The sequence below is a fragment of the Balaenoptera musculus genome, chromosome 14 (assembly GCF_009873245.2).
Source record: "Balaenoptera musculus isolate JJ_BM4_2016_0621 chromosome 14, mBalMus1.pri.v3, whole genome shotgun sequence".
Taxonomy (NCBI): domain Eukaryota; kingdom Metazoa; phylum Chordata; class Mammalia; order Artiodactyla; family Balaenopteridae; genus Balaenoptera; species Balaenoptera musculus.
In genome coordinates this window covers 47367130-47388855 of record NC_045798.1, presented here as the reverse complement: position 1 = coordinate 47388855, position 21726 = coordinate 47367130, and the positions used below count along the sequence as shown (strand labels likewise).

The window sequence follows — 21726 nt, the reverse complement described above, 5'->3', positions numbered from 1 at the left end:
TTCTGAGCAGAAGCTTGGCTTATATCAAGTCAGTTTTCAGCTTTAGAATGACAAGTTTTTCTTTCATGCAAATTATCTTGGGTAATATGTTAAGAATGATACCACAAAATAAATGTTGTCACAAGGCACAGCTACTGTGATGAAAGAGTTTGAGAGCAGATCCTGAAAACACCTGCTTGATTTATCAAGGAGAAGGTGTTAATTTACCTCTGGGACATCATTTCCATCTGAGGTCGTTTTTAAAGCATATTTAATTTCCAAGGATTCAACTTCTTTTACACAGTCCTTCCTCCCCTTCTTCCATTCCTTCGCCTGCTCTTCCTTCTCCTTTCTTCTTCTGCCACCACCATTGTGAGAATCAGGAACCATCGTGGTGGCTGTTAGTTTCCCTGGAGTCTTAATGAAATCCTATGAGTGCTTTTGTTCAGGCAGAACAGGGTCACTGTGGGTAACCAGATTTGCCCCACATTATTCCATTATCCCTTGACCTTGTATAAATGTCATTTTGTATAGGATAATTATGCAGTCTTTCAGCCTGTCCAGCAGCTTCTGGCAGGCTGGTCTCTAGTCTCTCCAACCCCAATATTTTAGGGCATTTATTTATTTATTTATTTATTTTTATTTTTGGCTGTGTTGGGTCTTCGTTTCTGTGCGGGGGCTTTCTCTAGTTGCGGCAAGCGGGGGCCACTCTTCATCGCGGTGCGCGGGCCTCTCACTATCGTGGCCTCTCCTGTTGCGGAGCACAGGCTCCAGACGCGCAGGCTCAGTAGTTGTGGCTCACGGGCCTAGTTGCTCTGCGGCATGTGGGATCTTCCCAGACCAGGGCTCAAACCCGTGTCCCCTGCATTGGCAGGCAGATTCTCAACCACTGCGCCACCAGGGAAGCCCCTAGGGCATTTATTAAGCACCTGCTGTGTCTCAGGCACTGGGCTGTTCTGGTGGCATGAGAGTGACTAAGACATGGTTCCTTCCCCCAAGGAGGCTACAGCCAAGTAAGGGAGCTGCTCGCCAAGGGCTTCTCATGGGAGCCAACCTCTTTTCCTCTGTCTTATAACCTACTTGGAAACCCAATAGAAAAAGCGGCAGACGTCTCAGCACATAGGAGAGGGGAGCCCCCAGAATTCCACCCACAGTCTCATCACCACAGAGGAGGTGGGGGCGGGGAGTGGGTGGGGCGATAGGGTTTGGCCACCACTGCTCCTCAGTGGGGGTGGGAAAGGCCCTGGCTCTTCTTAGGGCGCCCTTCTGGAGAATAGACAGTGTGGTTGAACGGTGCCTGCTGGTCTGCGCACCCTTCTAGGTTCTCAGGATGTGGAGAGCAGGCATTTCTTGAGGGGCTTTTTCTCTTTGGGTCAGTTATGGGCATTTCTGGTTGCTGACCTCTCTAGCACCCAGGCTGGGATATCAAAGAGGCAAGAAAAGAACTCCCGGGACTCATGGCTGGGTTGTTCCTCGAGTCTCTGTGTCCCTGGGCAGTTGGTCTTCCTTACCCCACCTTTCGGAATCTTCTGGTAGGCTTCGTTGGTTGCTGTTGTTGTTTGGTAATTAGTGGGAGAAGTTAATGGAATGCGTTTACCTGGTCACGTCCAACTCACATAAAAATGTCACATAAAAAGAAAGATAAGGAACTGTTCTGTACTTGACTGTGTGGATGTCAATTTAGTGGTTGTGACATTGCACTATAACTTTGTACCGTGTGACCACAGGGAGGAGGGCTGGGTAAAGGGTCCAGGGATCTCTCTCTGTTATTTCTTACAACTGCATGAGCGTCTACAATGACTTCAAAATTTAAAAATTAATTTAAAAAGGTCAAAGGTCCTATATGAAAGATAATCAACCCCACTCACAATAAGAGAGATGCAGATTCAAATTACATCAAAGTACCAGTTCTGACCTATCAGATTGGCAAAAATCCAGAGGTTTCACCAGCACTATTGGTGAGACAGTGGAGAATCAGGCACTTTCATACATAGGATGCAAAAGGTCACAACCTCTGCGGAGTGGAATTTAGCAATATCTAGCGAAATGACCCTTTGTCCCAGAAATCCTTTTTTAGGCATCTACACTAAAGACACATCTCTACAGCTATGAAACCAACATATGTACAAGTTTATTCATTGAGGCATGAGAGTAGCAAACGTTTGGGAGCACCTGAATGGCTGCAGAGGGACAGCTGGTTGAATTGGCCCTGGTCACCATGCCCTGGGGCCCTCCACAGATATATAAAAGAGGAGGCACAAATGCTGTGTTCTGATATGTACTGATTTCCAGACTAATAGTATCCTGTGGGAAAAAATAATAAGGTTCACACATATCTAAAATGCTACCTTTTGTGAATGAAAGAAAGGGAAGTAAAAAAAAAAAAAAAAAATATATATATATATATATATATATATATATTTTAAACAAAGCAGTGACTAGCAGGAAAAACCAGAAACTAATAAAATGGCCTGGGGGGGAGAGGCTGGCAAGGGGTGGAGGGAACAGGGCTGGCAGTGAGACTGATTCTTTATGATTTTTACATAGTTAGGAACTGGAACCATGTCAATGTTTTTATATAATCAAAAAAGACAATTTAAAAAGCAAACCCTAAAGTCCAACAACTTATTAAAGTTAAAAAAACAAAAAAACAAAAAACTAAACAGCAAACATTGCTTGTTCTTCCAAGTCTTCAGTTTGAGGGGTTTTGCTGCTTCGAAGTTACAAAAAATACGGCATTGCTTTTATAGTGTGCTTTCGTAAGGGAAAAAACTATTCAAAGGCTTGTTAGTATACATCAGAGGAAATAATTGAGTAATTGTTTAATAAAAAAATGTTAGTAGCTATTTATCTAAAAACTTCTTTTATGAGTCATTTACTGGGAGTACAGCAAATAGATATTTTTATTCTGAGCCTAGTAGCTAAAGTATTATAATTCCTAATCCCACTGGGAGAACAAGTTGAATAAGAATCATGATACCACAGAACTTTAGATCAGGAAGGGAACTTTAAAATCATCTAGTTCTGGGCTTCCCTGGTGGCGCAGTGGTTAAGAATCCGCCTGCTGCAGAAGTTGTAAGGCATGGTGTTGGAGGGAGTGAGGTGCCCGGCTGAAGACAGAGTCCAAGTTCTTCAAGGAGCTAGTGAGTCTCCGGCCTCTGGGGAGCATTTATACCCCATCCCCAGAGGGTGTGGACACAGTAGGTAATGTCTTTTTTCTTTTTACTTTTTCACTGCTTTTCAAATGGCCTTCCCTTCAATCTGTTATTGGCCTTCCTCAGAAGAGTCCCTTGTCCCATAAATTTTTTTACTTGGCTTCTTGTTAAGTCAGGACTCCTCTTCAGGCTGTGCATACCTGAAATAAGAGTTCTGTGGTAGACCTTCAAAGAGGCCACACGGTCTAGCACAAGTATCTGCCCTTGTTAATTGGGAGTTAGTCCACCTAATGACATTCTTTTGTGTCACGTGATCCGGTAAAACCATAATCAGACTCATCTCCTGGCCCACCTGGTGTTTCCAGGGAGGCACTAGGATTGAATCAAGGAACAAGTTGCATTAAGGGGCAGCAGTAGACTCCCTTTCCATCTGCTTTGAGAAGAGAATCCTTCAATGATTTAGCGTCCCAAGCCTTGAAAGACTTGAGCTGAATAAGGACTGACTTGGGCCATGGCTGAGAAGGATGGACAGCTGTTTGTGTAATGTCACCTGCCTATTACTTAAAAGGACTGTAATGGGAAAAGAATGTAAAAAAGAGTGGAGATATGTATATGAGTCACTTTGCTGTAGAGTAGAAACTAACACAACATTGTAAATCAACTATACTCCAATAAAAGCTAATATTAAAAAACCAAAATTTTTAAAAAGGAAAAAAAAAAGAATCCACCTGCCAATGCAGGGGACACGGGTTTGAGCCCTGGTCCAGGAAGATCCCACATGCTGTGGAGCACCTAAGCCCATGCGCCACAACTACTGAGCCCACATGCCACAACTACTGAAGCCCGTGCGCCTAGAGCCCATGCTCCGCAACAAGAGAAGCCACCGCAATGAGAAGCCCACGCACCGCAACAAAGAGTAGCTCCCGCTCGCCACAACTAGAGAAAGCCCGCGTGCAGCAATGAAGACCCAACACAGCCAAAAATAAATAAACAAAAATCATCTAGTTCTCTTCTTTCCATTTCTTTTACTAGCTATCAATTTAAAAAAAGAAATATAAATGGAATTTACCACCCCTCACTGGATAACTGTGACAGCCTTCAGGCTCCCCGCATTCAGTCCACCCCAGACACAAGACTGGACTCTGAAAAAGCTGGGTCAGAGCAGATCATTTACCTTCACTAGCTTCCCCATTGCCTACTGGTCTTCAACTTTTTAGCATAGCCCTTCAGTCTTTTGCTACTTTGATATGAAACCTCCTAGCCTCTAACTAAACCAAATTGCTTGCCTTTCTCTGCATATTTAATGCACTCTCAAATCTTTGTCCCTCTGCGATTCAGCCTTCTCTCCAGAAATGGCTTTTTCCTCCTTATTTGCCTGGTGCCTCCTACTTAGCTTCTAAGGAGTAGCTCATCTGTCCTCTCCTCTGTGAGGCCTCCAGGCCCCCAGGAATCAGAACAAGTTTTTTTTTCTATTATGCTACCATAGCATTTTAATATTTTTATGGCAATACTGACTTTCTTCCCTCCATCCTTCCTCCCTCCCTTCCTCCCTTCCTCCCTTCCTTTCCTCCTTCCCTCCCTTCCTCCCTCCTTCCTTCCCTCCTCCCTCCTTTCCCTCCTCCCTTCCCTCCTTCCCTCCCTCCCTCCTTCCTTTCCTCCCTCCCTCCCTCTCTCCCTCCCTCCCTTCCTCCCTTCCCTCCCTCCTTTCCTTCTCTCCCTCCCTCCTTTCCTTCCCTCCCTCCTTCTCTCCCACCCTTCCTTCCCTCCCTCCCTTCCCTTCCTTCCTCCCTCCCTCCCTTGCTTCCTCCCTTCCCACCCTTCCTCCCTCCCTCCCTTCCTCCTTCCCTCCCTCCTTCCTTCCCTCCTTCCCTCCCTCCATCCCTTCCTTCCCTCCTTCCTTCTCTGTCTCTTTCATGCCTGTCTCCATTGCTAACAATGTGAGTTCCTTGCAGGCAAACCCTGTGTCTTAATGCATCCTTGTAGCTCCAGCACCAGGTCTCAATCAATGTGTGTTGGGTACATCAATACCCGTATGGTGTCACAGATTGAATAATGGCCACCCAAAGATGTCCACATGCTAATTCCCGGAACCTGTGCAAGGAACTTTGCAGGTGTGATTAAATTAAGGCTCTTGAGATGGATACATTTTCCTGGATTATGTGAGAGACCCAATGTAACCAAAAGCTTCCTTATAAGAAGGGGTGAGGCGCCAAGGAGGCAAGTGGCCTCCAGAAGTTTAAACAAGGAATGAGAACCACTTCTTGAGGCCAAGTACCCAGAGCAACACACCTCTGCCAACACCTTGATTTTGGACTTCTGGCCTCCGGAAGTGTAAGAGAGTAAATCTGCGTTGTTTTAAGCCACTGAATTTGTGGTATTTATTGCAGTGGCAAGGGGAAAGTAATACATGTGTCTATATGAATTAATAAGTCACAGACATTTTAGACTATTAGACATACTTTAAAAACTTGTGTATTCATGGATGCAACGTAAATGTCCATCGACAGATGAATGGATAAAGAAGATGTGGTACACATATACGATGAAATATTACTCAGCCATAAAAAAGAATGAAATAATGCCATTTGCAGCAACATGGTTGGACCTAGAGATTATCATACTAAGTGAAGTAAGTCAGAAAGAGAAAAACAAGTACCGTATGATATCACTTGTATGTGGAATCTAAAATATGGCACAAATGAACGTATCTACGAAGCAGAAACAAACTCACAGACATAGAGAACAGACTTGTGGTTGCCAAGGTGGGGAGGGAGGGATGGACTGGGAGTTTGGGATTAGCAGATGCAAACTATTATATATAGAATAGATAAACAACAAGGTCCTACTGTATAACACAGGGAACTATATTCAATATCCTGTGATAAACCATAATGGAAATGAATATGAAAAAGAATGTATATATATATGTATAACTGAATCACTTTGCTGTACAGCAGAAATTAACACATCGTAAATCAACTATACTTGAATAAAATAAAATTTTTAAAAACTTATCTATTAAAGGGAATAGACAATACACATAAATAAGTACAGGGGAAATGTTCACCCTTAGTAATCAAAGAAATAAAAAGTAAAGTAATCATGAGATATAATAATATATATATTAAAGTGGCAAAACATTTTTAATAAGCAGAACTAGTAAGGCTTCGGTGAGATAGAATTTATGACATTAATGTGTTCATATTCTATTATTCCAAATAATAATATCTGCAGTTACAGTTCTTGAGAACTTAATATGTACTGTGCATTGTTTTAAGCCCCTTTACATGTCTTATGACAATTAGTCTCTAAAATAACTCTGGAGGCAGTGCTATGATTATTCCCATTTTACAAAAAAAAGAAAAAAAAAAACCAAGGCAAAGAAAGTTTATGTAATCTGTCCAAGATCAAACAGCTTGTAATGGTGGAGCCAGGACTCTTTCCCAGGAGGTTTGATGCCCAAGGCCCCACTCAGCCTAAGAATTATAAATGCCTAGAAATGTTAGGTCATTCACTTAATTCAACAGAAGCAAAAACCTGCGTGCTTCATAAAGATGTTCTTTACAGCACTAGCTACAAGTGCAAAAATTGAGACTAAGTATAATCACATTATGGGCGTGGTGTGATTAAACTGTAGTATATAAGGTGATAAATTTTTCAAAAAATAAACATTATAAAGATCACATAGAAATATGAGAAAATGTTCATGGGAAAATAATTAGAGCATGAAAATAATTTCACATTATGGTTGCAACTTTAAATATGTTTATCATATTCTATTAATAACATTCTATTGTACAACTAGGGGTTACTATAATTTTACTTTCTTGGACATTATTACAATATCTTTGGAAAAACTGCCAATTTTATTCTTAACAAACCATAGGGTGAATTCTTTCAATTTAATGATATATATGAGAAAGCCTATTTTAGAACCATTCCTGACTTTCTTGTACTCTTTTATCAAGGGAAGGTGAATATTTCTACAGCTGTATCAACTGAGACATTCTTGGTCACCAGTAACAAAATAGCTAAATTAGTCAATCTAAAACTGTCCTAAAATTAAAGTTTGTTTTAAAAAAACAGTTTTCAAAAAGTTTGTTTTAACAAAGTATATATAATTTTAAAAAGTCATTGTTCTAAATAAAAATTGATTTATAGAAACTGAATCAAACTGTTGAAAACTAAGGAAACTACTGGTTAATGCCGTGAAAATTTGAGAAATATTAACTGCTTCAGCTGCTCCAGCTTGTCACCAAGGCTGACCGGCCACATTTCTGGAACTGGCTCTCTCCTGAGGATCGCTCCCCTCGTGGTCATAGATGGTTGCCAGCACCTCCCAGGGCTGCATTCTTCCAGGGAGGCACCTCATTTGATCTCACCATAAAAGAGAAGTCCCGGGTTTCCCTCTGATTGGGTCCCGAGTGGCCCTGGCTAAACACCAGGACAAAAATGATGAGGTTTCACTGATTGATTTAGGTGGAGAAGCTCCCACTCCCCTTCTCCAGGGACTAAGGGTGAGAGCTTTTCCATTGCTACCCAGTGGAAGAGGGATGGATGGAATGGTTGCTGGCAGTGTGGCTGGAATATTCATTGTAGAGCATTCGTGGATTTTGCTGAGTATTTGCATCTGCACAGAAGAAGTCCAGACAGGAAGGGTCTTGACTCCTGGCAAGGCCCCAACTTCCATGCAGGGCTCCGACCCCCCTGCAGTGCTGGCCCCAGGCAGGACCCCCATCCCATGCTGCTTCTCTGTGGGGAGGCCTGGAATAGCAGAGCTTCTCTGCCTTTCAGGACAATGAGGCAAAATCCACTCAGTAGGCTTTAGTTGTAGTTTTGAGTAAAGGAACCCTTTTTTCTTTTGGCCCTGGGCCTAGGCAGTGGCAACTTTAAGAGTCTCACGTTATACCAGCTGAGCTAGCCAGGCACCCAATGGGACATTTTAAATCGACTGATTTTATGGTAGACATTCTCGGTGACTAAGTTCTTGAAATCCGTCCAAGGATGCAGATCCTGACACTGAATATTTGAACGAGGTTACTCCCAGGAGCTGGTAGTCTTTTAGTGTTTCCCAACAAACTGGTCCATTCCATGGTGCCATTTCTCACACGTCTGTATGAGAGGGAAAAACACCCTGGTAAAACCCAAGGGACTTTAAGGGTTCAGATGAGAGCTATTTGCCTACCTGGATCCACCCTTTCCATTCATTCCTTTGGCAAATATTTACTGAGCACTGACTATGTGCTAGGGACTGTCCTCCACATACTTGGAAATATATTGCAGGGTATTTTCCAAATCTCTCTCCTGAGGAAGGCTGTCGAGTCGTGTCCACTCAGCTCAGCGTGAGTCCTCATTTGGGCAGCTGCAGGTCTTGCGTGCCAGCCCCAGTGTTCTCTCCCAAGCCCACCGTTGCATTCCTGCCTTATACGCAGTTTCCCAACCTTCAGCCTCCCGGGGAGTGACATTAGTGGCAGCTGCAGTGGGTGGGTGACTGCTGAGCCCCTGGGGAAGCTCCACATCTCAGTGTTTGTTTAAGCAGCTGCAGGTAAGCCCTCTCTCCTTGCTGACTGACAGTGATTCTGGAACAGACCTTCAGCATTTGCACTGATTGCCAAAGATGAATTACCATCTGCCTTGGCTTTAAATTAACTGGGGCAGTTCTAACCCACAGAGAATGGGAAGCTAGGAAAATGGAATTGATTCTGAGCTTATTTCCATTTTGAAAGGCAGGAAGAAGAAGTCATGGGGCTGAAGCAGGGGCGGGAGTGTTGTGTTCTCTGAACTGAGAAGTAAAAGGAAGGAATGGTCATAAGACTGAGGGTTTGGGTGAGAAATAAAAGTTCTTAGAAGTGTCACCTTTGTGAACAAAATACAGGTTAAGGCATCAACACCCTAAATTTCCTTGTTTGGCAGGTGCTATCCAAATGTTTCAGGAGGTATTTTAATATTAGTGAGTTTTCTTTTCTGCCTGTATGTGTACACACAATGCTGACTTCCAAGGTATGAGACTGAAAACTGGCTTGAGGACTTCAAGCTCACCGTGGCTGAAATCGAACTCACCCATCACTGACTACAAATCTTCCCTCTGCCCACATTCCCGAGCTCAGTGACTGGGTGGTCCGTTCAATCTGCTGGCCAGGGCCAATTGCTGCCTGACACTTCATGGACTCCTCTAGTTCTCTCCCCTTTCACAGCAAAGCTGTCACCACTATTTTCTGATTTTTTTGTTCTCAACAGCTCTATAGACATTGAGGAAGAGGGTGGGAAAGCAGCTCCTGGCATTCGGGAACTGGCCTCATGTTTATTACAAGCTAGTTTGGGCCACTGTTTCTCTGTTGGATACGACAATCTCACAGAACATCAAACAAGGTCGGTCTAAGACCACGACAAAGCAAGAAAAAAAAGGAAATGGCTGAAACCCACAAAATCCCAAACCTCCCTTTTCACTAAAAGGAGTCACTATTTCTGCTTTACCAGTCACAGCTTTGTGTCTGCTCTGGTCTGCCTTCCCTACAGATGAACTGTTGAGATACTCAGTCATAGAATTGTCCCCAATTTCTGATGGTGTCCAATCTAGAGAGTGGAGTCCCACTTTCTTAGACTCTCCCCCAAGTCACACAAGCAAAGCCCAAACCCTGTGATAGGGTCTGTCTAATACTGTCTTAGTGAGAGTGTTGTGTGTATCTTGCCGGGATGAGTAGTAAGTCCAGCTGGTTCAGCTACACACAGTTCCTGGTGGATTTGGGCCGGAGAGTACTGACACACTGTCCTCTCTCCATTTGTTGAATCTTGTTTTCATCACCAGCCTATAAAGCTACAACAACGACATCATGGCTGTGTTTCCAGGTTCCAGGGTTCTTCCTCTCTGTCTCCTCTTTCTCGCTGCCATGAGATTTCCTTCCCACCCACACCAGCACAATGTGTGAGACTTTCTGTTGATCAAAAACAGGGCATAGAATATGACGTATTGACAACATCAACTCCTAACTATAACGCACTCAGATGGACACTGATATCACTTCTGTGGTATTCTTACCAAAAACAATAATTTCAGTCCAATCCTGAAAAAATGCCAGGTGAGTCCAGACTGAGGGTGGTCCTCCAAAATAACGGATATCAGTACTGTTCAAAAGTGTCAATGTCATGGAAGACAAGTGTTATGAGTTAAATTGTGTCCCCCTCAAAATATATGTTTAAGTCCTAACCTCCGGTACCTCAGAATGTGATTTTATTTTGAAATGGGGTCATGGGAGATGTAATTGGTTAAGATGAGGTCACACCTGTCACAAAAAGACAAATACTGTTTGATTCTACTTATATGAGGATCTAAAGTAGTCAAATTCATAGACACAGAAGATAGAATGGTAGTCCCCAGGGGCCATGTGGAGGGGGCAAAGGGGAGTTGTTGTTTAATGGGTATAGAGTTTCAGATTTGCAAGATGAAAAAGTTCTGGAGATCTGTTTCACAATAATGTGAAAATACTTAGCACTACAAACTGAACACTTAAAAATAGTTAAGATGATAAATTTTATGCGTTTTTTTACCACAATAAAATGTATATTTAAAAAATAAAAGATGAGATTATAATCCAGTAAGAAGGCAGCCATATGAAGGCAGAGACACATGGTTCTCTCTCTCAGTTCTGGAGGGTAGAAGCCCCAAATCAAGGTGACATCAGGGCCATCAGCCTCCACTCCAGCCTCATTTCCTGCCACTCCCAGCTCTACTGTGACAGAGATGGTTGTTGACCAACACAGATTAGTGCTTTTTTCCAGACTGTAGAGTTGTTCTGGGAAATGACTCTCACCTGGGGACCATATTGCTCAGTGCATCTGAATGGGACCGTGTAACTAGTTCTGGCCCATGAAATGTCAGGGAGAATCATGTGTGACACTTCAGTGCAGAGGCATAATTTCTTCCTCCAGTCTGCTGACTAGGTGTCCCTTGAAGCCACAAAATAAATCAAACTGGGGCCCTGAGTCACCATGTGGAGGAAAGCCACCTTGAGGGTCACCAGAACATGAACTTCTGCATTGGACTTAGCACTCATGAGAAATAAACTTTGTGTTCAGGCACAGAGATTTGGGGTTGTTTGTTACAGCAGCACAACCTAGTGCACCTCAATACCCTCTACGATCCAATATTCTAATCCCCCATCTGTTCTCTCAATTTATCAAGCTCTTTCCCTTGGCCTGCTCTTGCAATCTCTGCTCTCTTTACTTAGAATACCTCCTCCTTTTCTACCCGATAAATGACTAAGAGTCAAATTTCAAACAAGTGCAATTTATTCTGACTCCCTCTCTGACTTCTCCAGGCTGTTTGCTACTCCCTGTTTCCCACCCTCCCACCAAGGTATGGTGCCTTGGGCCATAGCCCTTGTCAAATCACGTTGACATAGTTATCTTCTTAAAAGAATGTGAGCTCTTTATATGCAAGCACTGGATCTTATTCTTTAGGTTCAAAGTATCTAAAGGAATGCTTGGCGTACAGCAGTCTCTCAGTACATGAATTTCGGGTTAGTCCAAGTGAGTTGGGGGTGCGAGGGTTCTCTGATCACATCCCCTAGTCAGCTGCCTGTGGGCTGTGGTCATTCTGAACCGGATTAGAGGGCTTGAGTCACTGTAAGTCTGTCCCAGTGGAGCTGGGCTACTCTTGAAATCTGCGAAGCACTTAAAGGAAATGCACATAATAAAGAAGAGGACCCTTAGAATTTGCCTTTTGCCATTCACCAAAGGTGAGAGGAAAAGAAAGCTCTCTCATTTTCAGAATGTGTGTTTTTAATAGCTGCGGATGAGGTCGAATATGTGCTTAGCTTGGAAAACATTGGAAATTTGGATTTCCCCCCAGAGTTCAGCCAGAGATGTTCTTTGAGTTCCTTTGCATTTCTGTCAAATTTGGATTCTTTGTTTTATTCGAGAGGACAACAGGGGAATAGAAAAAAGCAAGTTCAAATGGTGAAATGGGAAGTGCTTCAATAGGAGTGTTTTATTGTCTCTGCCCGAGTTTCTAACATAGCCTATAAAGTGAAAGCACTGCTTTAATAAAAATGGAATGCTGTTGGTTACATGAAGTCCTGTCCCTCATCCTTCAAGTCCACCGAAGCAGGTGCCCCTCACTCCTTGGGGCTGCTGATTAGGGCCGTGGTGGAGTAGGTGTAGGGGCTGAGCAGGGCCATGATGGTATAGTGGCGGTGGCCAGACTCGTTGGCTGTGAACACCACCTAGGAGGGAACACAGACAGGATTGCTTTTCAGTAGAGCCTCCAAATGTGAGTCACAGACAGAGAGACCACTCCAAGTCCAAAGAAATTATTTTTACTTTCTTATTTTGTTTTCTGGAACAGTGTGAGCAAAAGACAAAACTCCAAATATGCTGGCCAGCTAAGCCGCTGGAGACTTGCGCAGCCCTTTCAACCAGATTCTTTACTCCCACCTGTATAATCAGGTCTCTCTCTTTTTTTGGCAAATTTATACTAAAAATCAGGGTGGCCCTAACCTGACCGAGGGAAATCACAGAGCTCTTAATTGCTCATGCAATTAGTTGATCTTTAACGCTGACCGACATGCCTGGATTCTATTTCCACGGCAGCCATCTGTTTTACATGACTTAAGGAATTACTACAGACAAGGAAGACGCAAGGAGATTGGGCCCATGGATAACTCTGAGGTTCCCACTACCTCCTAAGCAGAGGAGTAGAGTGTGAACCAAGGGTTACAAATGTGGCTTTATTTTTATTATTATTTTATTTTTTTAGCGTGACTTCTCACAGGAAGAAAGCTGAGGCACACCTTGAGGCTAAACCCAGCCTGGGACCTGGTGGTAAATATTACTGCTCCTCCCCTTACTGGCCCCGTGACCTTGACAAGTTATTTAACTTCCCTGTGCCTTACTTTCTTCACCTGTAAAATAAGGGCAATAATAGGAATGGCTCCAATGGGTTGTTTACAAAGATTAAATAGGTTAAATATAGAAAACAGTGGTAGTATATGCTTGAAAAGTGTTATCTATTGTGTTGCTATTATTATTATGAATTTACTGTCTCTGTATGCATTGTCCGAAATCACTTATCCAAACCTCTGGAAGCCAGATGTGTTTTGGAATGAAAAAATTGTCAGATTTTAGAGACGTAAAATGATGCACTTATTTTTTGCTGTATAACACCCTAAGTGGGGTCTGGAGGGTTGCCTAATAATCCAACATATAAATATTTCTTCAGCAGACAAACAATAGGGTTCAGTGGAAGGAATGAAGTCTCTAAAGAGCATCTTGTAAGTTCAGGTCATGTTACTAAATGAGTTATCATCAAACAGAGAACAAGTTTGCATTTCAGAGTTTTGTGGATTTCTGATTGTAGAAATGGTAAAGGGAAGCTGTGCTAGTTCAGTACGTTCCTTCCGACTTTTCCAAGGTGTGCAAAGTGCAAACGGTGCATTTTCTGGGATTGAAAACAAACAAAAAATGTAAAACAACACAAGCATCCATACACTCACCTCTGCATATTCATGGAAAGGGGAAAAGCCAAGTGACTTCCAGTAGGATTTGGTGTCTAATTCTACTTTGTATATTCCTTCTACAAGTTTTTCATCTGTTGTGAGCCCATGGAGCTCCCCAAAGTCACTGGTTTTCCTAGAAGGTGCAAAAGTCCACGTTAAGTTAGGCATTGAGGGAATAAATGCCATTTTGAGGTGACACCACACACACACACACACGCACGCACACACACAAGTGCAGTTTGTGTATGTGATTATATATATATATATATATATTTTTTTTTTTTTTTTCTCAACTAGCTCAGGACAGGGAAAATTCTAGTAACTGTCTAAAATTAACTGACAGGAAATTTGTCAGGAATATTTCAAAACGCTCATTGTAGATTTTTTCTCTTATGAGGTTTCACTTCAAAAAAGTTATTACGCAAAAATACACTACCATGTGTCATAAATACACTGCCATGTGTAAAATAGATAGCTGGTGGGAACCTGCTGTATAGCACAGGGAGCTCAGCTCGGTGCCCTGTGACGACCTAGGTGGGTGGGATGGGGGGGTGGGAGGGAGGTCCAAGAGGGAGGGGAAACAAATTGAAGGAGAAAAACCATATGATCATCTCAATAGATGCAGAGAAAGCTTTCGACAAAATTCAACACCCATTTATGATAAAAGCCCTGCAGAAAGTAGGCATAGAGGGAACTTTCCTCAACATAATAAAGGCCATATATGAAAAACCCACAGCCAACATCGTCCTCAATGGTGAAAAACTGAAACCATTTCCACTAAGATCAGGAACAAGACAAGGTTGCCCACTCTCACCACTATTATTTAACATTGTTTTGGAAGTTTTAGCCACAGCAATCAGAGAATAAAAAGAAATAAAAGGAATCCAAATCAGAAAAGAAGAAGTAAAGCTGTCACTGTTTGCAGATGACATGATACTATACATAGAGACTCCTAAAGATGCTACCAGAAAACTACTAGAGCTAATCAATGAATTTAGTAAAGTAGCAGGATACAAAATTAATGCACAGAAATCTCTTGCATTCCTATACACTAATGATGAAAAATCTGAAAGTGAAATTAAGAAAACACTCCCATTTACCATTGCAACAAAAAGAATAAAATATCTAGGAATAAACCTACCTAAGGAGACAAAAGACCTGTATGCAGAAAATTATAAGACACTGATGAAAGAAATTAAAGATGATACAAATAGATGGAGAGATATACCATGTTCTTGGATTGGAAGAATCAACATTGTGAAAATGACTCTACTCCCCAAAGCAATCTACAGATTCAATGCAATCCCTATCAAACTACCACTGGCATTTTTCACAGAACTAGAACAAAAAATTTCACAATTTGTATGGAAACACAAAAGACCCCGAATAGCCAAAGCAATCTTGAGAATGAAAAATGGAGCTGGAGGAATCAGGGTCACTGACTTCTGACTATACTACAAAGCTACAGTAATCAAGACAGTATAGTACTGGCACAAAAACAGAAACATAGATCAATGGAACAAGATAGAAAGCCCAGAGATAAACCCACGCACATATGGTCACCTTATCTTTGATAAAGGAGGCAAGCATATACAGTGGAGAAAAGACAGCCTCTTCAATAAGTGGTGCTGGGAAAACTGGACAGGTACATGTAAAATATGAAATCTGAACACTCCCTAACACCATACACAAAATTAAACCTAAAATGGATTAAAGACCTAAATGTAAGGCCAGACACTATCAAACTCTTAGAGGAAAACATAGGCAGAACACTGTATGACATAAATCACAGCAAGATCCTTTATGGCCCACCTCCTAGAGAAATGCAAATAAAAACAAAAATAAACAAATGGGACCTAATGAAACTTAAAAGCTTTTGCACAGCAAAGGAAACCTTAAACAAGACCAAAAGACAACCCTCAGAATGGGAGAAAATATTTGCAAATGAAGCAGCTGACAAAGGATTAATCTCCAAAATTTACAAGCAGCTCATGCAGCTCAATAAAAAAAAACGAACAACCCAATCCAAAAATGGGCAGAAGACCTAAATAGACATTTCTCCAAAGAAGATATACAGATTGCGAAAAAACACATGAAAGAATGCTCAACATCATTAATCATTAGAGAAATGCACATCAAAACTACAATGAGATATCATCTTGCACCGGTCAGAATGGCCATCATCAAAAAATCCAGAAACAATAAATGCTGAAGAGGGTGTAGAGAAAAGGGAACACTCTTGCACTGTTGGTGGGAATGTAAATTGATACAGCCACTATGAAGAACAGTATGGAGGTTCCTTAAAAAACTAAAAATAGAACTACCATACGTCCCAGCAATCCCACTACTGGGCATATACCCTGAGAAAACCATAATTCAAAAAGAGTCATGTACCAAAATGTTCATTGCAGCTCTATTTACAATAGCCAGGACATGGAAGCAACCTAAGTGTCCATCATTGGATGAATGGATAAAGAAGATGTGGCACATATATACAATGGCATATTACTCAGCCGTAAAAAGAAACGAAATTGAGCTATTTGTAGTGAGGTGGATGGACCTAGAGTCTGTCATACAGAGTGAAGTAAGTCAGAAAGAGAAAAACAAATACAGTATGCTAACACATATATATGGAATCTAAGGGAAAAAAAAAAAGTCATGAAGAACCTAGTGGCAAAATGGGAATAAAGACACAGACCTACTAGAGAATGGACTTGAGGATATGGGGAGGGGGAAAGGTAAGCTGTGACAAAGTGAGAGAGTGGCATGGACATATATACACTGCCAAACGTAAAATAGATAGCTAGTGGGAAGCAACCTCATAGCACAGGGAGATCAGCTCATTGCTTTGTGACCACCTAGAGGGGTAGGATAGGGAGGGTGGGAGGGAGGGAGATGCAAGAGGGAAGAGATATGGGAACATATGTATATGTATAACTGATTCACTTTGTTATAAAGCAGAAACTAACACACCATTGTAAAGCAATTATACTCCAATAAAGGTGTTAAAAAAAAAAAAGAGGGAGGGGATATAGGTATACATATAGCTGATTCACTTCATTGTACAGCAGAAACTAACACAACATTGTAAACCAATTTTACTCCAATAAAAAAAAAGAAAAGAAAAACCACACTGACGTTTTCTAGAGAGGTACACTTTTAACGTGGGATCCTTCATTGCATTCATTATCACCTATTTACACTCCTGTAAACTGATGCTCCCAGAGTAACCAAACTTTAAAACATTAATATAAACACGATACCTCTTTTAATTGCAATAGACACATTCTTAAGTCATTCAATCCAACAGGACCCATTACTAATAAAAATAAAACACATTTTTGGCCACTTCCCCATACAGTACAAACTAAGGAGGAAGTAAACGGTTTCCTCAGCAAGGGGCCTTGTCCCCTCGGTGTTTTGAGGGGGAAATTGTAGATGAAAACCCTGGTTCCAGGCCAATGGCAGGAGATAGAGGAACATCTAGAAAATCAGGGAACCGTTTGAACTGGGCTAACTTGGGGCTTGTGGGTGAGGCGTGGGAAGGTCAAAGAAGCTCTAACCATCATGGTGGGGGAGGAGGGACAGCCCAGGCCACTCAGGAAGGCAGTTACTGAACCTGTGACCTCCCTGGGGCCCACCTGGCACCCAGGTAGCCTGCAGCAGAGCCAGCCTGACTGACGGGTCCATAGTCCCCAGGAACCACCAAGTGCAGATTGAGCTGACTGCCGCTAATTTGGAGGACTTAAATGATGTGCAGTTTCAGGAAAATTTGTTTTTATTAACTTGTTGGATAATTTGATGTGACTGGATTTTGTTCATACGTAGAAAACTGAGGGGAGTTCTTGCTGTCAGTTGAAAAGACTGTTTGATGTTTTATTGCAATGGGTTTCCTTTCCCGAAAGCTAAAAATCTTTTCAACGTACTTCTGTGTCTACATGTTCCAATTTAGGTTTTAGTAAACTAATTACCAGACAGTTACCATTAAAAAAAAAAAAAAAAGAGTCATTACGATTCAGGTTTGGTGTTTGGGCAAAGGTTCGTAACTACCCTTGGAAGTGGCCATGAGCTTCTCTGACTGAGGTTCCCTTGACCCTGGGGCCTCACTTCTCTCCCCTGTTGTGTGAGGGTATCTACCAGAGGAGGTATCATTTGTACACATAATGGGAACCCCAAAATACAAGGAGAAACCCATATCTGACTTTTTCATTGTTTATATGATTAAGCTCCTTGGTAACTCTTTGCCATCAACAAATACTAGGCAACTCCTTTTTGTTTTTAAACTAGGCAGTTTCTGTTTCCATGTAAGTACCTGCTCAATGGCTGGTGTTAGAAATCACTCTCCATTAGATAGCAAAAACTAAGACAGGTAAAAATGGAAGTTGTCTTTACTGACTCTGTTCATTACCCTCCCACCTTTCTTCCTTTCCAGGAAGAAAATACTGGATTTCCCTTTTTTGTCTTATCATCAGAAAAAAAATTCCCACAAACATCTGAATGTTGTTGGGTTTTTTCTGCCTTTTTATTTATTTATTTATTTATTTATTTATTTATATTCATCTGAATGTTTTTGGCGTCCGTTCTGTCTCGTGCTTAGAATATTCTCTTAACTTGGCATTTCCACAGTGTTCTTGGCATTTTATAGAAATATAAATGAACTAACAAATAAAAACTCAGTTGAAACCACACTAAAGAAAATGACTTTCCCAATGATGGATGAAGAATCATCATGTGATTCTTGGGATTCAATGAAAACCCACAGAAACTCTCTTCTCAGGAGACAGAAACGCTTAGCAGTATCACTTGGTACTGAGCGTTTCTTTGTTGTTCATTCTTTTAGTTGGTTGGTTTAGATTTTACTAATGTGCATTTTCTTTGAAACTCTTGCTAGTGGAGGTGGAAGAACTCTGTGAAAGTTATAGAGCATCTGGTGAAGGTGAGAAGTCATTTGGGCTCCCAGCAGTGGGGCATGGTGAGGCTGGTCTGTGGCTGTGCTTGCTATCATGTGTCTTTCTCTTCTGTGTCTTTTCTTATGGAGCTCGATAGCCCCAGCCTCACAGAGTAGATGCTCCACCAGGGTTTGCTAGACAACAGCCCTGGACTCTGGATGATCCAGATACACTACAGAGAGCCACCTCCTCCATGCAGCCCCTCGATTCCATTCCTTTCATTAATAAATCAACACAAATTCTACATCTTTCCTAACATTCCAAGATAAGGAGTGTTATGCAAGGGCATCAAGGAATCTGGAATTCCTGAAATTATATACACATTTTTGTATGTGTGTATATGTGTATTTTTCTGGGCATGGAGTTCATAGTTTTCATCACCCTTTTCTTGTGGTTCATGACCCGAAAATGTGGTGAAGTGTAGTGGGGAGTAGGAAGCAGCCCGGAATGCTGTTCAGGATCCTGGTCACTTGCAGCTGAGCAAGGCAAGAGGGCATCCTTCTCAGAATCCACTTTCCCTCTGCCCACATTTTCAGTTTACTTGGTGGACCTTTAGTGAATGATGTTGTTAGGGACCCTTTGACCGAAACCGCCCGCCTTGGCCAGGTACGATAACAACTGCTTGCATGAGTTGTCTCACAACAGGAGGTCCCGATAAGGACCACGGCACTGCCTCAGAAAACTAATCGGGAGAACCCGAGGGGGGCCAAAAGGAGGGAGGAGACGCCAGCCCATAGGTCCTGCCGACCTCCCAGAAACCCTCGAGCTAGAATCCATCTTGGCAGAGAGATGTGCCTGCCACCAGGAAGGACCCTGAGTCACACCAAATATGGGCACAAGTAAGATGATTGGCCAGAGACAGCCGGAAACTAACCCCATTATCATAAGCCCTGAGACTGCGAGGCACGTGGCAGAGCAGTCCTCCTGGGTTCCCTTACCCTCTTGCTCTCCACCCGGGTGCCCCTTCCCAGTAAAGTCTCTTGCTTTGTCAGCACGTGCCTCTCCTCGGACAATTCATTTCCGAGTGTTAGACAAGAGCCCACTCTCGGGCCCTGGAAGGGGCCCCCCTTCTGGTAACAATGTGAGCCCCTCTCTCTAACAAGTGGCGGGGGAACAGGAAGGTATAACCAAGTCCTCCGTCTGGGTTCCCCGGGCAGCTCACCCCGAGGCAAAGGGCTCCCAGGTCTCGTCAGCAGCCTTTTTGAACACTTTCACGCCCACGTTCACAGCAGGAATGCCCTGGACGACATCTAGGACTTTGACCATCAGAGGACACTTGGATTCACCAGAGCCCTGGGCAGAGAGGAGACAAGTGACAAGTCAACAAAGTTGGTCAGAGTGACAGGATACGTCCTTTGTGGTCTTCGATTTGGAACAAGGCAGAAAGGACACGCGAATCCCATTTCCAGCTACGTACGGAAGTGTTGATGGTTAATGAGCTTCCCTCACTCAGTGTAGCACAGACGTGATTGTCTCCAAAGAAGGAATGGTTTCTGCCTCTGGACATGCTGCGCTCCAGCGGGGGCGTGTATAATGAACTTGAAGAGAGAAAATAGGCCCTCTGAGAACAGTTGCTTCAGTAAGCCTCGTCATTTGAGTGGAATTACTGCAAAGATGTACTGTGCCATAGGACTAAATAGTTTTTCCTGAGAGCATTTTACTCAGTTGTTGCTGTAGTGATTCCCTCTTACTAGTTGCTGTAAAATAATGTCAGATGATTTCATGACCCTTTTTATAGTTTTAGTTAATTCTCCGAGGGGATTTAAGAATTTTTTTTTTTTCTTTTTGGCCGCACTGCATAGCTTGGGGGATCTTAGTTCCCCAACCAGGGGTCAAACCGGGACCTGCAGCAGTGAAAGGGCTGGGGTCTAACCACTGGACCACCAGGGAATTCTCAGGATTTAAGAGTTAGATATCTGACTAGAACGTTGTCTGCCAAGCCTTTCAAAGATTAATCACTACATACTTTTTGATTAGCTAAAGGGAAATCAACTTTATCAAATGTCAAGCTTCTGAAAACTCAATAGTAACAGCTTCTGGAATATCGGATCTTTATTTCTACCATTTATCTGAGGAAATTGAGGCACCATTGCAAAGCCATAGAGGAGAGCGCCCAGGAGCCAAGCCCCAGTTCAATGAGCTCTGCAGAATTTCATTCTTTTTGAAGTTTGAATCAATGATGTTTAAAAATAGATGCTGGGTGCCCTGGCCCTACTAACAAAAGCTGGTTGGCAAAGCAGGAAGGAGTCACTTCTACGTCATCCACAGGAGACATATGAAAGGACTTCAAAGAGTCAAACACTCACCACAGGGCTAGCCTCAGACACAAGTCCCAGTCCAGCGAGGCAGAGGAGGAACAGATGGGAAGAAGCCATTCTGCCAAGGACCGGTGGGTCTCTGAGAAGGCTGCTCCCAGCTTCGGGCTTTTATACTCACTTCTCCCCAGCCAGCCTCCTGAGCCCTGCCAACCTGTCTCCAAACCTGCTGATTCTGATTACTGACTTAGTCAACAAAGGGAGAATAAGTAACCCACGCAAATATGAAACTTGCCTAGACAGATTAGAGCGTCAGAACATTAGCTCCATGAAATATTCTTAACAGGTCATTTGACCAGCTAGATCACCAAAACGAAACAATCAAAACAAACAAAAATACTCTTCTCCATGCGTGGCTGGATGCAGCAACATTCTTGGAGATTTTATTCCTCCCTACCTATTATTTCTATGCACGTTCTCCATTTTCTGTACATTTTATCATTCGTTTTAAAATGATAGATGCAAATTGTAATAACTTATTTCACATGGAATGACATTTGGCTGCACAGGCTTAAATATAGTGCATCAGAAAGCATCGTGGCACTCGAGCTATATCCATGAGTCAACGAGGAAAAACCTTTGGCAGTGCTTACATTTGAAAAACCTATGTTTCAGCCAAACTAAGTCATTTGGGAGCTTAACTTAGTCAGCAATTTCTCCATGATTTTTGTGTTCTTCTGAGACAAGGTTCTCGACCCAAGGAATAATGACACATTTCAAACTGGCATCCACGAGCCTGAAATACAAAGAACCAGATATTTTTTATGACCTCTCCTGCACTGAATGTGCAGAAACAAGACTACCCAGCTGGCTTTTGTCAGAATCAAAGTTTCTG

The 21726-nt window shown here is 42.5% G+C and overlaps 1 protein-coding gene across 1 annotated transcript; it reads right to left on the bottom strand.

The window, feature by feature from the left end:
* Window positions 1-12092: 12092 nt before the first annotated feature.
* Window positions 12093-20998, bottom strand: TTR (transthyretin). Its single transcript, XM_036823494.1, has 4 exons — window positions 20883-20998; window positions 19739-19869; window positions 13625-13760; window positions 12093-12355 (listed from the first exon to the last, which is right to left on the bottom strand). Exons 1-4 carry the CDS (start codon window positions 20949-20951, stop codon window positions 12248-12250), a joined length of 444 nt encoding a protein of 147 aa, XP_036679389.1. The 5' UTR covers window positions 20952-20998; the 3' UTR covers window positions 12093-12247.
* Window positions 20999-21726: the final 728 nt, after the last annotated feature.

What these genes read in the sequence shown, in the direction of transcription:
- TTR (XM_036823494.1), bottom strand. Translation starts at nt 20,951, where the DNA reads ATGGCTTCTTCCCATCTGTTCCTCCTCTGCCTCGCTGGACTGGGACTT. An exon ending in TGTCTGAGGCTAGCCCTGTG is followed by an intron (nt 19,870 to 20,882) that starts GTGAGTGTTTGA and finishes CTCTCTGCCCAG; the next exon opens with GGCTCTGGTGAATCCAAGTG. An exon ending in TGGGAGCCCTTTGCCTCGGG is followed by an intron (nt 13,761 to 19,738) that starts GTGAGCTGCCCG and finishes TGCACCTTCTAG; the next exon opens with GAAAACCAGTGACTTTGGGG.